The sequence below is a fragment of the Ranitomeya variabilis genome, chromosome 6, assembly GCF_051348905.1.
Source record: "Ranitomeya variabilis isolate aRanVar5 chromosome 6, aRanVar5.hap1, whole genome shotgun sequence".
NCBI lineage: Eukaryota > Metazoa > Chordata > Amphibia > Anura > Dendrobatidae > Ranitomeya > Ranitomeya variabilis.
In genome coordinates this window covers 142,380,601-142,404,450 of record NC_135237.1, presented here as the reverse complement: position 1 = coordinate 142,404,450, position 23,850 = coordinate 142,380,601, and the positions used below count along the sequence as shown (strand labels likewise).

At 44.0% G+C, this 23,850-nt stretch overlaps 1 protein-coding gene across 7 annotated transcripts in view; it reads left to right on the top strand.

Moving 5' to 3' along the window:
* The window catches only part of TRAK1 (trafficking kinesin protein 1), a 234,936-nt gene that overhangs the window by 126,267 nt on the left and 84,819 nt on the right, over window positions 1-23,850 (top strand). Inside the window, exon 1 of one of the 7 annotated variants that reach the window (XM_077269079.1) lies at window positions 9,955-10,282. The exons of 4 other annotated variants lie outside the window; for them this stretch is intronic. In XM_077269079.1, the coding sequence (XP_077125194.1) occupies window positions 10,219-10,282 (64 nt within the window). In that variant the 5' untranslated portion in view covers window positions 9,955-10,218. Of the gene's footprint in view, window positions 1-9,954; window positions 10,283-23,850 lie in introns of those variants that run through there. 2 more of the 7 variants (XM_077269077.1, XM_077269072.1) reach the window with 2 other exon arrangements.

Below are 23,850 nucleotides of genomic sequence, written 5' to 3'. Positions count from 1 at the left end.
GCCATGTCTACAGACGTCAGTCTCACCTCACTTTGAATCACTCCAGTTCTGTTATCTGCTGTTGGCTGGTCGTACATGATGATGGGAGAGGACTGTAGACTTTGCCCTGGCTCTAGTGAGTAATTGTACATGGATGTGGTTTATTAGTCTTATTCTCTGTGCCGTCTACTGCTGCTGACTACACCAGCTTCATATGTACTGTATATGCTGTCCATAAACTTACAAATCAACAAATGTTGTTCCTGTCCTTGCCTTTAAATATTATAAATGAGGGAACATCATAAAGTAAAGCTCCTACAGGTATATCAAGTCCCATTTCTTTGTGAAAGGCTGATTATTTTTGGCTGCCATTAGCTGTGCTGATTACGTAGATGTCGTTAGTGAGAATAAGTGTTAAGTCACAGGACAAATATGACTCCTATCTAGCACCCTCCCATGCAGCCTGCATGGCGTATCGTTCTATAACCTTGAGATTGTTACGGTTCAGACGATGATTAGGAGATTGTATCCCTTTTGCTAATATATAATCCCTATAATTGATCATGGTAGGTTGTATCATACATTACTTGTGTCCTGGGATCTGTAGCTTTTAGTCCATTAACGCTTAGCTTGCCATCATGATCGTGATTAATGCTCTCTACCTTGATTTACCCGGGTACGAGACACATTTAAGGGCATGTCTTAGATTTTTTAAAGAAGTACTCTCAAAGTTTCTATGGTCTTAATATATTGCAATCGTATTATATAGCACTGTGTACTTACAATTGCTCATTTTGCCTTTCTACTCAGTAAATTCTTCTGTTTTCCATTACGTCTATGACATCACATGATTAAAAACTGGCTAGCTGAATCTTTCTTAGGCTATGTTCACATTTGCGTTGTTGGGCGCAGCGTCGTCGACGCATACCGACGCATGTGTCATGCGCCCCTATCTTTAACATGGGGGGCGCATGGACATGCGCCGGTATGCGTTGTACTGCCTTTTACGACGCATGCGTCATATAGACGCACAAGACAGGGCGCAGGGGACGCTACTTGTAGCGTTTTCCCTGAGCCGAAAGTCCCGATCTGTAGGATCTTATGACAACGCATGCATCGCAAAACGCTGCATTGTATACATGCGTTGTTGGTTGCATCGCGTCTCCGACGCTGCGCCCAACAACGCAAATGTGAACGTAGCCTAAGCTCTATGTAGAAACAGGAGGTGAATTTTCTCTGTATGACTCATCAGTCACTGCAAAAGTCCCTGGCAGCAGCTGGGTCAGGAGTTGAAGAGGGGAGTGATTTTTGCAGGGAAAAGAGACTTCCTTTTGTCTACATAGAGCAGAAAAAAGAGAAGAATTAGCTGGTTAGAAGGACAAAATGAGCAAACTGTAAGTACACAGTGCTATATAATATGATGAATACAATATATTTAGAGGGTAATATCTTTGATGGGGGGGTCTTCTTTAGTCTGTGGCTTGAGAGGTTCAAATTGATGCCAGGCCTCATAACTGTGGCATGGATAGTAATAATAAGTAATAATTTTATTTATATAGCGCCAACATATTCTGCAACATTTTATAATTGAGCAGGGACATGTACAGACCTTACAGCGTAACATATAGTTCAACAGTCACAGCAACAGTGAGGTTTTTCCTTGCAAGCTTACAATCTATAAGGAAATGGGGGCGACACAATAGAACGTGCTTATTGGGTATGGTCCAGCATTAATTGTGGTCATAGCCATCATAGTAATGTCACAAATGTCATATTTATACACGAGTCAGATACACTGTACTTATCCCATGTGCCAGGGATTCACGGAGGTCTAAGTGTAGTCACTACTCCACAGCACCAATGCAGCTGTCAGGAATGGTGATCGTACTGACCACAAGCAAGGGGCAAACAGAGTGTTCTTGTGACTGGTAATCTGGCAGTGGTCAGGACTGACGGCAAAGAAGTAGAAAAAACGAGCCGGGTTAAGGGAAAAAAAAGTCTGAACCAAACACATCTTTTCAGACTCAGGAACCAAAAAGACCTTATTTCTAAGACACAGAGGAATGGAAAACCCGTCACTAATTTTAATATTTCTGGGCACTTTAGCACTGTCTGGAGTCTGGGGCATTTAGCTCACACTGGACCAGGAAGCACGGAACAGCAGGGACCAGAGGAACATTGAGGTGGTCTATTATTTCTTCTAGTTTTCGTTACATTGTAATTAGTGATGAGCGAATATACTCGTTACTGGAGATTTCTCGAGCACGCTCGGGGGTCCTCCGAGTATTTTTTAGTGCTCAGAGATTCAGTTTTCCTCACCTCAGCTGAATGATTTACATCTTTTAGCCTGCATAAGTACATGTGGGGATTCCCTAGCAACCATGCAACCCCCACATGTACTTATGCTGGCTACAGATGTAAATCATTCAGCTGCGGCAATAAAAACTAAATCTCCGAGCACTAAATAATAATCGGAGGACCCCCAAGTGTGCTCGAGAAATCTCGAGTAGCGAGTATATTCGCTCATCACTAAATGTAATATGAGACCTTGGCATTTCAGCAATAATTTGTATTCCCTGGTCATGTGGTTCTTCTGGTGGTGCTGATGTTGGAGTTCCTTTTTGCCTGCTTGCTAGCTTGCTTCCTACTGTGCCAAGTAATGTAAAATCAGTTCTTTTATTTTTTACTGATGCATATTCATGTTATTGTAATTGAAAGTAAACCATTATTGTCCTTGATACTACAATGTAAATACGTCACCGTTCCTGGTGGTGAGACAAGTTGTGCAACCACAAGGTGAATTTGACTTTGAGGAGAAGCGAGTGCTGCTGGCGCAGAGCCTTGTGTGTGGTGCAGTAGACTGGCTGGCACCTGGCTGCATGACCTAGGTGCAGCACATGGGACTGGAAACCCACCAAGGATAAGGGACAAGTGGTGGTAGGTATTTTCCTACTGAGTATCAAGTGTGGTTTCTTTCTGTACCTAAAAATATACAGTTCTGTTTTTTTTATTCAAATGCAATTGCAGGAAGAATAATGGAGGCAGAGTTGTCATTCATTTAAAACAGGGACTGCGTTTATTTCGTTTTTGTTTTTCTTTTACTTTATTAGTTTAACAATATATCAGACTTTAATAATTAGGAAGTGGTCAAACACTCTGCCTGTAATGTAACATGTTCAATAAAGAAAAGTGACTTATACACATGGTCAAAAATTGTTGGTGCCCCTGGTTTAATGACAGAAAAACCCACAATAGTCACAGAAATACCATATATACTCGTGTATAAGCTGAGATTTTCAGCACATTTTTTTGTGCTGAAAACGCCCCCCTTGGCCCATTAAGGTAATGAATATGCACACGTCTCCACTCCCATAGGTGTGGAGCGCATATTCATTACCTTAATGAGCAGTACTACATGGTCGCTCAGCACAGGAGAGCTGCCGTGCCTGGACAACGGAGGGAGGGTGAGCCATTCATACAACGATGGGACCGGGGGAGCCATGCATACAACAGTGGGAGCCACACATAGCAGGACGGGCCTGGGGGAGCCACATACCAGGACAGGATGGGTGGAGTCACACATAATAGGACAATTTTTCAATTTTTGTCTACGGTGTTTGAGTGATTTGAAAAATTTTAAGGATCATTTGAAAAGTTGCAAATTATGAATCGGATACACCATGGAAACTCTGAACTCTGAGTGATTTGAAAAATTTTAAGGATCATTTGAAAAATTGCAAATTATGAATCGGATAAAACATGGAAACTCTGAACTCTGCTGACACGGGCAAAAAACAACAAAAAACATGTAAAATAGATGTCACGATTCTGTTGTCAAGTGTCTCGGGACCAGGGTGTCCTTCCCTGTCCCTAACGCTAGGAGCGCCCTAGCTCACCCTGTTCCCCGAATTACTTCTGATGGTGAAGATGCCATGGCCACGTACCTTGCCTTCACCTTTGCCCCCTCAGGGAAGTTGAGAATAGTACTGTACTCTAGTACACCAACCAGACTAAGAAGGTACATGAACAGGAGTAGCAAAAAATACCAAACATGCAAATATACTCACACATATAACAGAAGAATGCACCACGGAGTGGAGGTTGGTGTTGAACCAAAGTAGGAGAAGAAAGAGAATCATCACACACTCAAAACCTAGCCACAGTCACAGAAAATCCACCAAACGCCTTCTCCAATGATAACTAACAACAACCTCCAGCCATGCAGCATAAGCTACCTCTGACAATGTGTGCTAGCCAGGATCCAGATTACATAGGAGATGGGAGTGGCTAACCGTGCACAGCTGAGATGCTCAGGAGCTCTCAACAGAGCAAATTAACACCTGCACTGCCAAAAGAAATTTACACCGTTTAAAGGGAATCTTTCACCCCCAAAATCGCAGATGAGCTAAGCCCACCGGCATCAAGGGCTTATTTACAGCATTCTGTAATGCTGTAGATAAGCCCCCGATGTAACCTGAAAGATGAGAAAAAGAGTTAGATTATACTCACCCAGGGGTGGTCCCGCTGCGGTGGGCGTCGTGGTTCGGTCCGGGGCCTCCCATCTTCTTACAATGACGTTTTCTTCTTGTATTCACGCTCCGGCGCAGGCGTACTTTGTCTGCCCTGTTGAGGGTATAGTACTGCAGTGCGCTGGCATCGGGCCTCTCTGATCTTTCCCGGCACCTGCGCACTGCAGCACTTTGCTCTGCCCTCAACAGGGCAGACAAAGTACACCTGCGCCGAAGCCGCTGCGTGAAGACAAGAAGATGACGTCATCGTAAGAAGATGGGAGACCCTGGACTGGACCGTGACGCCCATCGGGCGGGACCGCCCCTCATCTTTCAGGATACATCAGGGACTTATCTACAGCAATACAGAATGCTGTAGATAAGCCCCTGATGCCGGTGGGCTTAGCTCATCTGCAATTTTGGGGGTGACAGGTTCCCTTTAATATGAAGATGAAGTGCTACTAACCAATGCAGGAGTAGGAGAAATCAGATGCTATGGTCTTCTGGCTTCTCTCTGTCGCGGTAAACCTGTGACAATAGATTTCAAAAGAGGTGCAAATGGAAGGATGACTATTTTGCAAATGTAAACTATGCGGAAAACACAAAAAAAAGACAGATGCAAATGCAATAGTGAATCTGGCCCTTACCCTAAAACCTGATTTAAATTAGATGATGTTTCTAATGACACAGCAGTATATAATCAGAAAATAAACTGTTATTTAAAGAAGCACTCCTCCCATCAAAGTTTTTATCCTTTTAATATATTGCAGTCATCATATTATATAGCACTGTGTACTTACCATTGCTCATTTTGCTTTTCTACACATCTAATTCTTCTCTTTGCTCTCTGCAGAAACATGAAGTCTCTTGTCCCTTCAAAAATCATTCCCTTCTTCAACTCCTGACCCAGCTGCTCCACCCCTCCCCCTGCCATTATCTTTTGCAGTGACTGATGAGTCATACAGGGAAAATTGACCTCCTGTTTCTACATAGAGCTTAGAAGGATTCAGCTAGTCAGTTATTAATCACGTGATGTCATAGACCTAATGGAAAACAGAAGTATTAAGTGGGTAGGAGGGTGAAATGAGCAACGGTAAGTACACATGAATATGATGATTGCAAAATATTAGTAAGATAATAATTTTGATGGGAGTGCTTCTTTAAATCAGGTTTTAGTGTTATTTCGTGCAATTCTCTCACTGGCCACTTGGAGTTTCTTAGACTCGCTACTCATGTTCTTTCAGGAATAATTTTCAGCAAGGCTGCATCAGAGGCAGGAATGCAATGACAGGTATCACCGCTGATAACACAGGATCCACCAGTCACAATCGGTGATGTCACAGCTGGCCCTTCTCTCCCCTCCCTTCACATAGACCTTTGTACAGGCTCATTATACACTTGAAAACACAAAAGTATTCCATAGATCATCACAGATGACATGATCAGGAATGCGTCTGTACAGGGCACTAGTGCCGCCACACTTACAATACTGTACAGCACCATGGAATTAATGGTGCTGTATAAGGGTATGTGCACACACTGCAGATTTTGCTGCGGATCCGCAGCGGATTTGACACTGGAAATTTGCAGCAGTTTTCCATGCGTTTTCAGTACAGTATGCTTTGCGCCCACAGTTAGGCAAAGCATACTGCGCAGGCGCAAAATGCGATATTTCTGAGCAGGCGTGGGATGTCGCACAACGCTGTGAACGATGCAAGAGTTGTCATCCACGAAGTAGGACGGTGAGCAACAGCCAATGGGAGCGATTAAGAGGCCCAAAACCAAGCCCATCAGACCGGACTGAGAAGATTACCATACAGCGCGGGAGAAACTGAAAAGGTTTTTCAGGAATATACCAGGGGAGTCAGGAGGTTATATAAGGATTTAGGGAATGCAGCGCAGGCACTGAATAAGGTGATATTTTTAGCTGCTATGTCACAAAACTGGTGACAGGTTCCCTTTAAGGGAATGGGGGAACTACAATACCAAGACAGGTTGTGGTTATTCAGGAAAAACAAATGCTTAGGGGAGATCTTCTCACAGTGTACAAATAGATGAGGGGACAATGCAGAAATCTTTCTAATGATCTTTTTACACCTCGGTCTGCAGTGGATACAAGAGGGCATGCTCTACATCTGGAGGAAAGAACGTTTAATGGTAATTTCAGATTTACTATAAGAGCAGTGAGTGTGGAACTATCTGCCACATGAAGTCGAAATCGTTGATTCACTACAAATGTTTTAGAAGGGCCTGGATGCCTTTCTTGATAAAATAATATTACAGGTTATGGGCGCTAGATTTTGTGATGGGACGTTGATCCAGGGAACTAGTCTGATTGTCCTATGTGGGATCAGGAGGGAATTTTTCCCTTAATAGAGGGCAATTAGCACTTGCCTTATGGGAATTGGCCTTTCTCGAGATCAACATGTTATAGGTTCAATTTGATGGATTTATATTTAGCTTCAACATTAAAATTATGAATATGCAAAGATTGGGTTGGGATCAGACCATTTTGGCTAATGTGCATGTGAATTATTTCCTGAAAGAATAGGACGCTGAAGTCTCATAGCCCTAGTGGCCAGAATTAAAATTACAAGATTTTTTTTTTCCTTTTTAATACAGCTTGTGTGACGTGAAAAAAAAAAATTGTCAAAATGGAAAAAAATTACGGTTAACACAAAAACCTGTTTAAACAATTGGTGATTTTCAGATGACCCATTACCGTTACTCATGTAGCTCCCAGTTTCTCGATTCTAGTCAGTGAGTGAAGACCTGTGGCATCCCTGACAATACTTAGATCACCTTTACAATTCTGGGAAAATCCTGGAAATATGATATGCTGTGGATACTAGAAGACTGGCCTTGAGAAACTCTTATCTGGGAATAGTATTGTATTGTGTGAAGTAAGATGGAGACTGCATCATTGTGACACCTCCCCCAGAAAAACAGCCAGGTGAAACCATCCAAACCTGCTCGCTGTTAAGTCTCTGTCATGTCTCCTGACCGATGTTTATTTTATTCCCTTTGAAAAAAAATATATTTCTTTGGATTTTTAGAGCTTTGTGCCATTCCTCTGTTTCATACATTTCTTGGCGTAGTATTAAATGTACAACTGGGAATTTCCATCATCCTTATCAAAGGGTTGTGTTCCTGTACTGTCTGCACTGATTGGACATTTTAGGCGTTTCCATCACCCAGTTGTCTATTTAATCCTAAACAATGAGGATAACAGAGGAACTTCCCAATACAGAGATTAATACAAAGACACCAGAAATGTTTATGGGGAAGTAATCAGGAGAGCAAATATCAGGAGCACTTACAGGTCATCTTTAAAGTCCATAATTTTATACCTGGAGGAAACCCACGCAAACATGGGGAGAACATACAGACTCCTGGCAGGTGTTGTCCTTGGTGTGATATGAACCCAGAACCCCAGCGTGCAAAGCAACAATACAAACTACAGAGCCACCGTGCTGCCCGGCAGTGGAAACACATCACAAATGTGTGAATAAAGTTTTCTCAAAGCCAAACAATGTGAAGTATAAAAAACAAAGCAGCTTCATTTAAAACATGACACACCAACAAAAGCGAAAGATGCTTCATGAAAAGTGCTATAAAAACACGTAAAAAAAAGTAAAAAATGCAATGAAAAAACGCAAGTAACCTAATTTACCTAATAGATGCAGAAAATCTGTAACATCAAAAACTCATCGTGGGAGTGTAGCCAAAGGATTGTTCATACTTCTTATTTTACCATATGGTAGAAAAATCCTTGAGATACCTCCTCCGGGTCCTTTTATCTGGAATGATTATGTATCTAGTCCATACAATGCTACCACCGTCAGCTTCTCTTTTAGGCTAAGTTCACACTTGCGTACCAGGGCTTTGCGGACGGCTGCGTACTTCCTCCTCGAAGCTCCGAGAAACTCCACACTTCTTTCGTTTAGGTAGGCTACGTTCACATTTGCGGTCGGCGCCGCAGCGTCGGGCGCCGCAGCGTCGCCGCATGCGTCATAAGCCCCTATATTTAACATGGTGGCGCATGGACATGCGTCGCACTTGCGTTTTGCGCCGCATGCGTCCCTGCGGCGCCCGCGTCCGGGCGCAGAGGACGCAGCAAGTTGCATTTTTGCTGCGTCCAAAATCAATGAAAAAAAGGACGCATGCGGCGCAAAACGCAGCGTTGTGCATGCGTTTTGCTGCGTTTTTGTTTGCGTTGTGAACGTAGCCTTACTTCTGCATGCGTCCTGCGTACCTATCTTTACCTATCTTTAACATTGGGTACACAGGACATACGGATGTATGCGGATGCGTCATTTTGATGCGCTTACCAACAAAGGTTTTGTCACCAAGTAATAAGTCTTGTTTGCCAGAGGGTTTAAAAATACTTATTTCTCACTGCAAAATGCAAATAAATTTATACACTTTATACAGTGTGAGTTTCTGAATTTTATTTTTGATATTCTATCAATGTTAAAAAAATTAACCTACCCTTAAAATTACAGACTGTTCATGTCTTTGTCAGAGGGCAAACTTGCAATTCAGCAAGGGATCAAATACTTATCTCCTCCACTGTACTAGGGAATTTCCAAAAATAGCAAGTTATCCTATATTTATGGTGTAGAGGATAGTGCTGATTGCTATGGTGTGACTAGTTGAGGTTCTGGAACCCCAAAAACCAGGCTTTGTAGAGCCCAGTCTTGAATGAAGCTCTAATCATTGTCTATGGGACTGCTGAAGTAAGCCGAGTACAATGCTAGGCTATTTTCAGCAGTCTCATTGACAGTAAATGAGGTGGAGGTCAAGCATTCAGGATCAACCAGAAGACAAAAAAGGGATATTAAACAAGTTGACCTTTTCAAAAAGACAAGTTCCCTTTGGCTTGGAGCTGTAATTTATTTTCACCTAGCGGCGCTCACCTGGATCCAGCGGAGACCTCTCCATTGTCTGCACTTACATAAGAATAGGAGATGCACTGTTATACTAGCTGCAGATCTGTGTTGGCCTGTGATTGGCGCAGCGGTCAGGTGACTTGAACAGCATGTCATCCGTTGTTTTTCTGATGGATTGGTGATGTCTCCTCTTCCTGTGTCAGTGCTGAGCTCACAAGGGTCTGTGTTGGATCTATAGGTGGGTGCAGGCAGGTGAGAATCTAGTTTATTTTTTACAGCTCTGAGCAAATGGGGAGCTTTTCTTTTTGCCCGGACAAACCCTTTAAGTGTTTCAAGCTCGGATATTTTCTTCTAAGGCCGGACATCCATCTGATTTCTCATAAGCTTGCTCTAAATCTCATCTAGTAACCTCGGCATCATTTCCCATCCATCCAGTCTCTATGGAAACCACTAAGCTAAGATGTGCAGGACCCAGGCAGAAGGAAGGCGGTATAGCAGGCCAGCGGTGGTGTGTGCCTCTGACGTCACCGTCTCTGCCTATTGATAGGACAATCATGTCCACTCCCATCCAGGATGCTTCTACATTGCTTCTTTCTTACAGCATGCTGCCAGCGAGACCTGCTGCAGGCTTCTGAAGCCATCCCTTTATCTCCCCATATTCCCCCTCCTCGCTCTCACCTCTGGCTGCTTCCTAAGAAGATGCTTTCTATGATGTCCCAATCCTGTATATCCTTGTGTACGCCATGTGATGGTCCCAGCACAGCGGCCTGGCTGAGGTTCACCTGACCTCCGAAAGGCAGTGGACAGTGCATTCCTTGATGCAGTGAGGAGCACTGACTATGCAGAAATTTATAGAAGAGGATTATTATCAGCTGGACTGGTGGTACGAGGATTGTGCTGATGGTAATGAGGCTTTTCTGTAATGTGGGATTTGTAGGAATGGATGCCATATATTCAGCTTTTGTAACAAAGGCAGTTGCGGCTATCCGTGTACACGTAAGGAGCATGTGGATTAAAGCAGCCTGCGTCCGCATGGAGTAAATTGTGTTCCGGCAATGAAAAGGTGCAATGATTGATCTGCGTGATGACTTGTCGATCTATTTTGAACCTGTGATAATTTGCAAGAAGGGAGAAGTAGAATTGGGGAGCACTTATTCCATATTTTATCATTCTATGTTTTATTGCTTTTTAAGCCCATTCATTATCAACATGGTTTGTAGCAAATTACAATATTTTCCAGAATGCAGAGCTGAAAACTATAGCTTGCCCTATAATGCAGCCGCCCTCGTGCTGCCACCCTGCATTGTCTGCCCTGATGTAATATCTTTGCGAGTTGCAGGATTGGGCTATGATGCCTGATGTGTCAGAATAATGGCAGCATAAAATGTCTGATTGTGGTTTTCTGTATTATTTCCCTTGGATTGTGTGCTAGGTTATTAGTATGCATGGTATCTGCGGTGCTTTCCATGAACTCTGACTGAATGAGTGGGCACGGACAATGCCAGCAAGTCTTGTGCCATGTTCCTGCTGTTTAAACACAATGGGACTTTTTTGTTGTGGTTTCCAAGATACTGTTATCGGAAAGGAATCTGCGCTAAGTTGTACTAAGAATTGTGGCATTAAAAGAATTACCTTCCCATGTTATCTGTATCACGGTCAGTTATTCTCTTACTGTTACACTGCAAAGCATTGATCCTATTACAGATATCATGTGTCCTCCACCAAATGTCTCCCATGCGCTTTCGCCCAGTTGTCTTGCATTGAACAAGATTTGCTTTAATTGAATCATACCTTGCTGACGCACAGTGTAATTGGCATGCTTCTTTGAGCATGCTCGGTAACCAGTTTATTGTACTGTGTATCACAGCATTTCATATCATTCTAATATAAATTTGAGGCCTTAAGCGTCAATGAGTGTGAACTGTAGGTAACGAAGCCCGTGTAATATAGTAATAGTGTCATCTGGAGGTGTCCTTATCGCCATGTGATGCTATATGTTTGTATCAAGGTATTTCCATGTATAACCTCTATACCCATTCTGAAAGGATTATGACATTTAAACCTTGAACCCTTTAAACCCCTATAAGAACTATTATGACATCTCATTCTAAATCTGTGGGCATTAAAGGGCATAACTGGGACTTTGTGAAAAACCAGAAATGTGTCTAATCACTGTCAGGTAGTTGCTACCTGCCTGCCTGCCTGATATGCTTCGTGCCGTGTGTCGCTGCCATGGAGCGGTCACTGACTACTGCTGCCCGTGATTCAGCTGCCTGTGCTGAGGTCACGTCGACAGAGCGGCGTTTTTATCTGGTCCGCTCAGTTGACGGGGCGGGACTTTGATGTCATTCTGATAGGCAGTGGGAATCCAGTTTTCAAACTGGAGGACCTAGCTGTCAATCAAACGGTCATCGAAAGCCACACCCCATCGACAGAGCAGGGCAGAAAAGAAGCCGCCTCTGTCGACGTGACGTCAGCAGAGGCAGCTGAATTGCCAGGAGGAGCGGTCTGTGCTAGCTTAGTTTCACAAAGTCCCAGGTATACCTTTTAATATGGAGTTAGTTTTCTCTTTTGCAGCTCAAAACAGTGTCCGCTCTTCTGGAAAGTCTTTCTACATTTTGGAGCATATCTGTGGAAATTTTTGCTAATTCATCCAGAAAAGCATTTGGGAGGCCACACACTGGTGTTGGACAAGAGGGTCTAGCTCGCAAGTTCATGGCTCCATGCCAGTCAAGTTATCCATACCAACCTCCTTTTTTTTTTTTTTACAAAGTGGGAAGCATACAATTTTCCAAAATGTCTTGGTATGCTGAAGCATTATTGTTTTTTTTCCCTCCATTGATTATAATGTTTGAAAAATGCTGCTGCAGATTTCCTACAAAGGGAAAACTAAACGGCTCGTGCGTGAGGTTTCAGAAATTCCATTCACTTTGCTGGTACTGTAAAATGCTGTGTTTTTTTCTGTGACAAACGTGCAGAAAAAAAAGAACGTGTACTCATACTACAGGGGTATGTGCACACATTAAGTGTTTGCAACAGAAATTGTTGCACCAAAACACAGTAGTTGACAGTGCCGGCAAAATGAGAGTGATTTTTTTTTTGCAAATTTGAAGCGGTTCCAAATCTGCAGTATGTTTTTTTTTTCAGCATTTTTACTTGTTCAACTGAAAAAAAAAATCAAAAACGTTAGTATTTGAAGCAGATTTTTGCCTACCAAGAGACGCATTTTTGGTGCAGAAATGTTTGCTGAAAATACTCAACTTCACATAGCCTAAAAACCGCACTCAAAGACGCATGTAACCTAATTTAGCTAATAGGTGCAGAAATGCTGCAAGAGATCTGCAACATCAAAAACTCCTCAAATGCCCATCATGGGAACGTAGCTTCTATGCCAGAGGAGGTTTGGATCTTTGCAGTCATTGAGTCATCAGAGCATTGGTGACTTTTATGCGCCTCAGATACTGGTCTGTAACTTTCGATGGTCTCCACGTCATGGCTGTTGTTCCTAAATGCTTCCACTTTTCAATAATACCCCTCACAGTGCATTGTGGAGTATTTAGGAGGGAAGACATTTCACAAGCTGTCTTAGGCTACGTTCACATTTGCGTTGTGCGCCGCAGCGTCGGCGCCGCAGCGCACAACGCAAACAAAAACGCAGCAAAACGCATGCACAACGCTGCGTTTTGCGCCGCATGCGTCGTTTTTTTCATTGAATTTGGACGCAGCAAAAATGCAACTTGCTGCGTCCTCTGCGACCCGACGCGGGCGCTGCAGCGACGCATGCGGCGCAAAACGCAAGTGTGCCGCATGTCCATGCGCCCCCATGTTAAATATAGGGGCGCATGACGCATGCGGCGCCGCTGCGGCGCCCGACGCTGCGGCGCTGGCCGCAAATGTGAACGTAGCCTTATTACTGCAGTAACATCCTATCACAGGCCCACGCTGGTATCAATGAGCTCTTTAGTTAGTAAAGGCAGACAAGAGGCTGGATCTAACACACCTATGGTGACTGAACCGAATTAACCCCTTAGTGACAGAGCCAATTTGGTACTTAATGACCGAGCCAATTTTTACAATTCTGACCACTGTCACTTTATGAGGTTATAACTCTGGAACGCTTTATCGGATCCCGCTGATTCTGAGATTGTTTTTTCGTGACATATTGTACTTCAAGTTAGTGGTAACATTTCTTCGATATTACTTGCGATTATTTATGAAAAAAACGGAAATATGGCGAAAATTTTTAAAATTTTGCAATTTTCAAACTTTGTATTTTTATGCCCTTAAATCAGAGAGATATGTCACAAAAAATAGTTAATAAATAACATTTCCCACATGTCCACTTTACATCAGCACAATTTTGGAACCAAAATTTTTTTTTGTTAGGGATTTATAAGGGTTAAAAGTTGACCAGCAATTTCTCATTTTTACAACACCATGTTTTTTTTAGGGACCACATCACCTTTGAAGTCATTTTGAGGGGTCTATATGATAGAAAATAACCAAGTGTGACACCATTCTAAAAACTGCACCCCTCAAGCTGCTCAAAACCACATTCAAGAAGTTTATTAACCCTTTACGTACTTCACAGGAACTGAAACAATGTGGAAGAAAAAAATGTTTTTTTGCAAACATTTTACTTCAGAACCATTTTTTTTAATTTTCACAAGTGTAAAAACAGAAATTTAACCACAAATTTTGTTGTGCAATTTCTCCTGAGTACGCCGATACCCCATACGTGGAGGTAAACCACTGTTTGGGCGCACCGCAGAGCTTGGAAGTGAAGGAGCGCCTGTTTCAATGCAGAATTGGCTGGAATTGAGATCGGACGCCATGTCGCGTTTGGAGAGCCCCTAATGTGCCTAAACAGTGGAAACCCCCCACAAATGACACCATTTTGGAAACTAGACCCCTTAAGGAACTTATCTAGATGTGTGGTGAGCACTTTAAACCCCCAGGTGCTTCACAGAAGTTTATAAAGTAGAGCCGTGAAAATAAAAAAATCACATTTTTTCTACAAAAATGATCTTTTTGCCTCCAAATTTTTATTTTACCAAGGGTAACAGGAGAAAATGGACCCCAGAAGTTGTTGCACAATTTGTCCTGAGTACGCCGACACCCCATATGTGGGGGTAAACCACTGTTTGGGCGCATGGCTGAGCTCGGAAGCAAAGGAGCGCCATTTGACTTTTCAATGCAAAATTGACTGGAATTGAGATCGGACGCCATGTTGCGTTGGAGAGCCCCTGATGTGCCTAAACAAGAGAAACCCCCCCAAAGTGACCCCATTTTGGAAACTAGACCCCCCATGGAACTTATCTAGATGTGTAGTGAGAACTTTGAATGCCCAAGTGCATCACAGAAGTTTATAATGCAGAGTCGTGAAAATAAAAAAATTTTTTTTTTAACAAAAAAGATTTTTTAGCCCTCAAGTTTTTATTTTCACAAGGGTAACAAGAGAAATTGGACCCCAAAAGTTGTTGTCCAATTTGTCCTGAGTATGCTGGTACCCCATATGTGGGGGTAAACCACTGTTTGGGCGCATGGCTGAGCTCGGAAGGGAAGGAGCGCCGTTTTGGAATGCAGACTTTGATAGAATTGTCTGCTGGCGTTATGTTGCGTTTGCAGACCCCTAATGTCGGTGTCTGTCCCCGGCGTCTCAGCTTCTCTCCACTGTGAGCGTCTGCCAGCCGGAAAGCGAGCACAGCGGTGACGTCTGACGTCACCGCTCTGCTTTCCGGCTATGGCGCTTACACAGTGGAGAGAAGCAGAACGCCGGGGGACAGACACCGGAATGTAAGTATGTACTGTTTGTTTTTTTTACGTTTACGCTGGTAACCAGGGTAAACATCGGGTTACTAAGCGCGGCCCTGCGCTTAGTTACCCGATGTTTACCCTGGTTACCGGGGACTTCGGCATCGCTCCAGCGCCGTGATTGCAACGTGTGACCGCAGTCTACGATGCTGGAGCGATAATCATACGATCGCTGCGACGTCACGGATCGTGCCGTCGTAGCGATTAAAATGGTACTGTGTGACAGTACCCTAACTCCAACACACCCCTAACCCTAATCTCAACCCGATCCATAATCCTAATCACAACCCTAACGATAATCACAACCCTAACCCCAAAACAGCCCTAATCTCAACTCTAACCATAACCCTAATCAAAACCCTAAATCCAACACACCCCTAACCCTAATCTCAACCCTAACCTCAAACCTAACCCTAATCCCAATACACCCCTAATCCCAACCCTAACCTTAACCCTAATCCCAACCCTAACCCTAATCCCAACCCTAACCCTAATCCCAAATGTAACCCTAATCCCAACCGTAACCCTAATACCAACCCTAATCCAAACCCTAACCCTAATCCCAACTCTATCCCTAACTTTAGCCCCAACCCTAGCCCTAACCCTAACTTTAGCCCCAATCCTAACCCTAAATTTAACCCTAGCCCTAACTTTAGCCCCAACCCTAACCCTAAGGCTACTTTCACACTTGCGTCGTGTGGCATCCGTCACAATCCGTCGTTTTGGACAAAAAACGGATCCTGCAAATGTGCCCACAGGATGCCTTTTTTGCCCATAGACTTGTATTACCGACGGATGGCCACACGTCGCGTCCATCGTGCACTGGATCCGTTGTGTTTTGGCGGACCGTCGTCACAAAAAAAGTTCAATGTAACCTTTTTTTTGTACGTCGCGTCCGCCATTTCCGCGCATGCGTGGCCGTAACTCTGCCCCCTCCTCCCCAAGACATAGACTGGGCAGCGGATGCGTTGAAAAACTGCATCCACTGCCCACGTTGTGCACAATTTTCACAACGTGCGTCGGTACGTCGGGCTGACGCATTGCGACGGCCCCGTACCGACGCAAGTGTGAAAGAAGCCTAAGGCTACTTTCACACTAGCGTCGTACTCGGCCCATCGCAGTGTGTCGGGCCGACGTACCGACGCTAGCGTTGTAAGCGCCGCACAACGGGTGCAGAGGATGCTGTTTTTTCAACGCATCCGCTGCCCCATTGTGAGATGCGGGGAGGCGGGGGCGGAGTTCCGGCCGCGCATGCGCGGTCGGAAATAGCAGACACGTCGCACAAAAAAAGTTACATGTAGCGTTTTTTTGTGCCGACTGTCCGCCAAAGCACGACGCATCCGTCGCACGACGGATGCGACGTGTGGCAATCCGTCGCAATGTGTCGCTAATGCAAGTCAATGGAGAAAAAAACGCATCCTGCAAGCACTTTTGCAGGATGCGTTTTTTCTCCAACGACGCATTGCGACGGAAGCCAAAAAACGCTAGTGTGAAAGTATCCTAACCCTAACCCTAGCCCTAACCCTAAATTTAGCCCCAACCCTAGCCCTAACCCTAACTCTGGCCCTAACCCTAGCCCTAACCCTAATTTTAGCCCCAACTCGTCTCTCCTGCCGGCCGGCAGATGGCAGCAGATGGCGGGCGCACTGCGCATGCGCTCACCTGTTTCTTTGCAGAGGAAGAAGCTGGCCGGCAAGAGGAGACGCAGGAGGACCCGGGGACACCGGGTATGATAGGGTCCCCGAATCCCCCTATTTCTCTGTCCTCTGATGTGCGATCACATCAGAGGACAGAGAATTACAGATCGCTTTTTTTTTTTTTTTTTTGCGGTCGCGGGTAAACGGTTAATTACCGGCGATCGCAAAACAGGGGTCGGTAAAAACCGACCCCGATCATGTTCTTTGGGGTCTCGGCTACCCCCGGCAGCCGAGACCCCAAAGATCTTCCGGGTGCCGGGCGGCGGGCGCACTGCGCATGCGCCCGCCATTTTTTCCCGGAAAAAAGATGGCGGCGCCCATCGGGAGCCACGAGGAGCACCGGGGGAGATAGGTGAGTATTGGGGGGCTATTGGGGGCCATCGGGGACACTATTTCTCTGTCCTCCGATGTGCGATCACATCGGAGGACAGAGAAATTAAATGGCAAATCGCGTTTTGTTTTTTGTTTTTGTTGCGACCGCCGGTAAACTGTTAATTACCGGCGATCGCAACTCGGGGGTCGGTAAAAACCCCCTGAATCATGTTCTCTGGGGTCTCGGCTACCCTCGGCAACCGAGACCCCAGAGAAAATCCGACTCTGGGGGGCGCTATTCACTTTTTCCACAGCGCCGTTAATTAACGGCGCTGTGGTTTAAGTACCATTAACTGCCGCCGTTAAAAGGTGTATCGGCGGTCGTTAAGGGGTTGAATAATATTTAACTCATTGATCACACAATGTGTCCCAATACTTTTCTACAAAGTGTATTTTTCGCCTCAAAACTACCAGTAATAAAAAGTGGCTTTAAAGTCACATCTATTTCAGAACTCAAAAAGTACCCCTATAGATCACATTTGCAGTTCAGGCCTCTTTCACACTTCCGTTTTTTGCAATCAGTCACAATCTGCCAAAATGTTGAAAAGACTGATCCTGTGCAGATTGTAAAAAAAAATGTTTTTTTTTTTTTTTTTTTTTACAGATCCGTACCGTTTTCCAAGCGATCTGTAGCATCGCTTGGAAAACTGATTGACAGGTTGGTCACACATAGTGTTTGACAAGTGTGACCAACTTTTTACTATTGATGCTGCCTATGCAGCATCAATAATAAAAAGATATAATGTTAAAAATAATAAAAAAAAAAATCTTTATTCTCACCTTTCGGCGTCCCTTGCAGCCTTCCCGATGCTCCCGTTCCCAGTAATGCCTTGCGAAATGACCCGATGCGAGACCGCTACGTCATCACAGGTCATTCTCGCAATGCCTTACTGGGAACGGGAGCATCGCGAGCATTGGGAACGCTGCGGGAGACACAGGAAGGTGAGAATATCAAGATTTTTTTTTATTATTATTATTTTTAACATTATATCTTATTACTATTGTAAAAAAGAGCGATAGAGAATTTCCCTGACTGGAAATTCCAGGCATTCTCAGTTTCTAAAGATGGAACTTGTCGCTGGAATTCTGTTTTTGACAGTCAGCGATGGATCCTGCGTCCATAGGCTTCCATTATAGCCAATGACGGACGGTGTCGGATCCGTCGCTGAGCGATTTTCCGACGTGCACAAAAAATATTCCTCTGTGCGTTGTCTCCACCCGACGGACAGCAATTTTCCGAAGGATCCGTCACAATCCGTCGCTAATACAAGCCTATGAGAAAAAACGGATCCAGCAGAAACATTTGCTGGATCTGTTTTTTTCACAAAACGACGCATTGTGACGGAAAAAGAAAGACGGAAGTGTGAAAGAGGCCTTACACAGATAAACATTAAACTTATACCCATACATGGAAAACATGGTACTGTATGGGTGTGATTTATATATACAGCTGATAATTGATGCATTTTTATATGGTTGTGGTAATTAAGTCTTAAGCTTAAGTTAAGTTCAGAAGTCCGAGTATCACAATAAATGAGAATTAGACAAAAACCTTCCGAGTTTTCTCGGTGAAACTGTTGATAATTTTTCATCCGCTTGTCCACAGTCAGCATTAGGCTCCATAACAGATTTTGGCATAGGAAATGACAGATCCTTCACAATACAGACCACCAACACCTGGTAGACCCAATCTGCTGTAATCGGGCTGTGTTTTAACCATTAAATCTAGCGCAGTATGATTTTGTCCAGAATTTGTCTTCACATATTCTGCAATAGATCCATCAAAACAGATGTGAATACAGCCTTAGGCTATGTGCACACGTTGCGGATTTTGATGCGTTTCCGCAGCGTTTTTGGACACGCAGAATTGCATCAAATCCACAGTGTAGTGCACAAGCAGTGTTGGTCAGTGGGAAATCTAGAATTGTTGTGCACATGCTGTGGAAAAAAACACGTGGATTTGCAGCGTTTTATTTTCCGCAGCATGTCAATTCTTTTTGCGGATTTGCAGCATTTCTACACCCATTTACTTCCATTGATTCAGTCAAATCTGCAGCAAAACCGCAGGTTTAAAAAGATCTGCGGTTTTTTTGCTGAATTGGGTGTGAGAAACGCTGCAGAGGAGGAAGAGTGTGGGCGGAGACTGTGTGTGTGTGTAGAGAAGATGTGCGGGTGTTCATGTGTATCTGTGTGTGTCTGCAGGTGTGTGTGTGGGGGGGGGTCTGTATGTAGGCAGGCATCGTCTGATGGGACTAATAGTCCCATCCGGCTATGCCTGCTACAGTGACAATTAGCCGATGATCGGACAGCAGAAGTCCCATCATCCGGTTACTGTGTTAAAAAAAAAACAACAAAAAAAAAACAGAGTACATACAACATACAGTATATACTCACCATACAGCTAATCCCCGACTCCCTCGATCACCTGTAACAAAAATAAAATCATAATCCAACAGTATACTCACTGTGATGTAATCTAATCAATAATGGGTGTCCCATGACGATCTCCCGTGGAGAGCTGTCACATCGGTAGATGTGACCGCTCTCTGGGGCTCCGGTGATACAATGACAGGAGGTAATGCTCCGCCCTGTATCTCTCCACCGGCATGAGTTCAGCAGAGTTCATACTGTCACTTGCGGCACCACTGTGTGGGAAAATTCTCACACAGCAGTGTCGTAAAGTGAGAGCAATGAACTCATTGAATCCTCAGGATAGCACTGCAGGAGCCATTATCTCCTGTCAGTGTGTCACTGGAGGCCCTGTAGAGCAGTCACATCTCCTGATGTGACAGCTCTGTATGGGAGATCATCGTGGGACACTCGTTATTAAATGAACTACATCGGACCAGGGAGTATTTGTGTTGGTTTATTTTTTATTTTTTTTTACAGGAGATGGAGGGCGTCACATGGATTAGCTGTACAATAAATATGGGAAAAATGTGTAGTGTTTTATTTCATTAAAATACTTTATTCTGGCTGTGTGTTTATTTAACCCTTCTCAGCTATAGGATTAGTAATGGATACGTGTATTATTGACACCTCCATTACTAAGCCGGCTTGATGTCACCTTACAGTACAAAGGTGATGCCATTTCTGGGGCGACTGGGAGCTGGTGTTTGTAGCTGGGGGGGACAATATCCATGGCCCCTTCCTATGCTGTGAATATCAGCTTTCTGCTTAGCCTTTTATGGCTATTAATTATAGGGGGATCCCACGTCGTTTTTTGGGGGGTCCCCCTATTTTAATAGCCAGAAAATTGCGTTTAAGGCATGAGTCTCACACCTCAATACCCGGCACTGCCGCCGGCACTCGGACTGAAGTGTACGGCTGCATGCATTTCTATGCATCTGAGCACTCCGGTCCGAGTGCCGGCGGCCGTGTCAGGAATTGATGTGAGAGACTCGTGCGAGTTTCTCGCAAGTGTGACCCCGGCCTAACGCAGATTTTGTGTGTGTATATGTGTTTATTTAACTCTTTATGTACCATTTTGTTATGTTTATTACTAAACATCGAGCTGGTATTCTCTATCTATAGATATATCTTTCCATCTATCTATAGATGTACAGTGGGGCAAAAAAGTATTTAGTCAGTCAGCAATAGTGCAAGTTCCACCACTTAAAAAGATGAGAGGCGTCTGTAATTTACATCATAGGTAGACCTCAACTATGGGAGACAAACTGAGACAAAAAAATCCAGAAAATCACATTGTCTGTTTATTTATCATTTTATTTGCATATTATGGTGGAAAATAAGTATTTGGTCAGAAACAAGCAATCAAGATTTCTGTCTCTCACAGACCTGTAACTTCTTCTTTAAGAGTCTCCTCTTTCCTCCACTCATTACCTGTAGTAATGGCACCTGTTTAAACTTGTTATCAGTATAAAAAGACACCTGTGCACACCCTCAAACAGTCTGACTCCAAACTCCACTATGGTGAAGACCAAAGAGCTGTCAAAGGACACCAGAAACAAAATTGTAGCCCTGCACCAGGCTGGGAAGACTGAATCTGCAATAGCCAACCAGCTTGGAGTGAAGAAATCAACAGTGGGAGCAATAATTAGAAAATGGAAGACATTCAAGACCACTGATAATCTCCCTCGATCTGGGGCTCCACGCAAAATCCCACCCCGTGGGGTCAGAATGATCACAAGAACGGTGAGCAAAAATCCCAGAACCACGCGGGGGGACCTAGTGAATGAACTGCAGAGAGCTGGGACCAATGTAACAAGGCCTACCATAAGTAACACACTACGCCACCATGGACTCAGATCCTGCAGTGCCAGACGTGTCCCACTGCTTAAGTCAGTACATGTCCGGGCCCGTCTTAAGTTTGCTAGAGAGCATTTGGATGATCCAGAGGAGTTTTGGGAGAATGTCCTATGGTCTGATGAAACCAAACTGGAACTGTTTGGTAGAAACACAACTTGTCGTGTTTGGAGGAAAAAGAATACTGAGTTGCATCCATCAAACACCATACCTACTGTAACGCATGGTGGTGGAAACATCATGCTTTGGGGCTGTTTCTCTGCAAAGGGGCCAGGACGACTGATCCGGGTACATGAAAGAATGAATGGGGCCATGTATCGTGAGATTTTGAGTGCAAACCTCCTTCCATCAGCAAGGGCATTGAAGATGAAACGTGGCTGGGTCTTTCAACATGACAATGATCCAAAGCACACCGCCAGGGCAACGAAGGAGTGGCTTCGTAAGAAGCATTTCAAGGTCCTGGAGTGGCCTAGCCAGTCTCCAGATCTCAACCCTATAGAAAACCTTTGGAGGGAGTTGAAAGTCCGTGTTGCCAAGCGAAAAGCCAAAAACATCACTGCTCTAGAGGAGATCTGCATGGAGGAATGGGCCAACATACCAACAACAGTGTGTGGCAACCTTGTGAAGACTTACAGAAAACGTTTGACCTCTTTCATTGCCAACAAAGGATATATTACAAAGTATTGAGATGAAATTTTGTTTCTGACCAAATACTTATTTTCCACCATAATATGCAAATAAAATGATAAAAAAACAGACAATGTGATTTTCTGGATTTTCTTTTCTCAGTTTGTCTCCCATAGTTGAGGTCTACCTATGATGTAAATTACAGACGCCTCTCATCTTTTTAAGTGGTGGAACTTGCACTATTGCTGACTGACTAAATACTTTTTTGCCCCACTGTATCTATCCATCTTTCTATCTATCTCTGTGTGTGTAAACATTATTCTTCAATGGAGTATGTAAATGAAGAGGTTGGACAAGAAATGACATCACAATTCTTTTTTTTTTTGTTAAAGGGACTGTGTCTAAAAGATCTATTATTTAAAGGGACTGTGTCACCTGAATTTGGAGGGAACAATTTTCAGTCATATGGGCGGGGTTTTCGGGTGTTTGATTCACCCTTTCCTTACCCGCTTCATTCTCTGTCCTCCATAGTACACACCTGCGTAAGGCAAGATTGCCTTGCGCAGGCGTGTACTCCGGAGGACAGAGAATGAACTTCAATCCAATATTGCAGCCAGCATGCAGCCAGCGGGTAAGGAAAGGGTGAATCAAACACCCGAAAACCCCGCCCATATGGCTGAAAATTGTTCCCTCCAAATTCAGGTGACAGAGTCCCTTTAAATAATAGATCTTTATTTAGCTTACAAAAACGCATACAAATCTGCATAAAAAAAACGCATCAAACCCGCGCGGATTTCTACCTGCGTTTTCTGTCAAGAGATGCAGAATCTGCGCAGAAAATTCCACAGGCAATCTGCAACGTGTGCACATACCCTTACTGTAAAGAAACAACCTGCCAAAAATAAAGTAAAGCAAATGTGTACAGAGTCTTAGATAGTAGACGGCACAGGATGAAACTGTTATTTGCAAATTCAGCACTACCTTTTTTTTTCCATTTCTGCACTAGTACAGGAGGTTTTTTTATCCGTTTTTGGTTCATGTGTCCATTTTTGCCATCAGTGTTTGACCCTTTTGAAAAAAAAAATATGGAGGGTTCCCAAATTTCTCCAAGTAATCAGCCATTGAAAAATGGACAACATGTGGATTTCATTATTGTGCTATCTTTTTTGTCACTGACCTTGAATGGACAGGATTTGTCCTCAAGGTAGGACATGGCTTACCTGGATTCCTTGGCAAAATGCTAAAAACCCCATGCGGTTAAAAGAAGTGAGCAGACCATTGTTCAGGCGTTTTCTACTAAGAAGACACCTATCCTTCCTATATAATAATCGCCATTTGGGACTTCCGGCCACTGTCCCCGAATCCCATAAGGCACCGCAGCAGTGTCACTTGTGCAGGCGCAGTTCGTGGCCTTGCGGTACATTGTTCGGGTTCCTAGCCACGACTTCTGATCTAGTCATGAGGCTCCTAAAGGGTATGGAGTGAAACCAGAGACAGGCAAAGTCCCCAATACTAGCCATAGTGTCCTAGTGGGTGGCAGAAAGTGACCTGCTATGCAGAATTGATATCCACAGAACGGCAATTTATGCTGCTGATTTTCACGGCAACTTTTACCCTAGATGGGGTGAAATCCGTTACTTGGGTACATCAGAAACTGAGACAAAATCTAAGCAGAATTGTGTCTGTCAAGTGCAG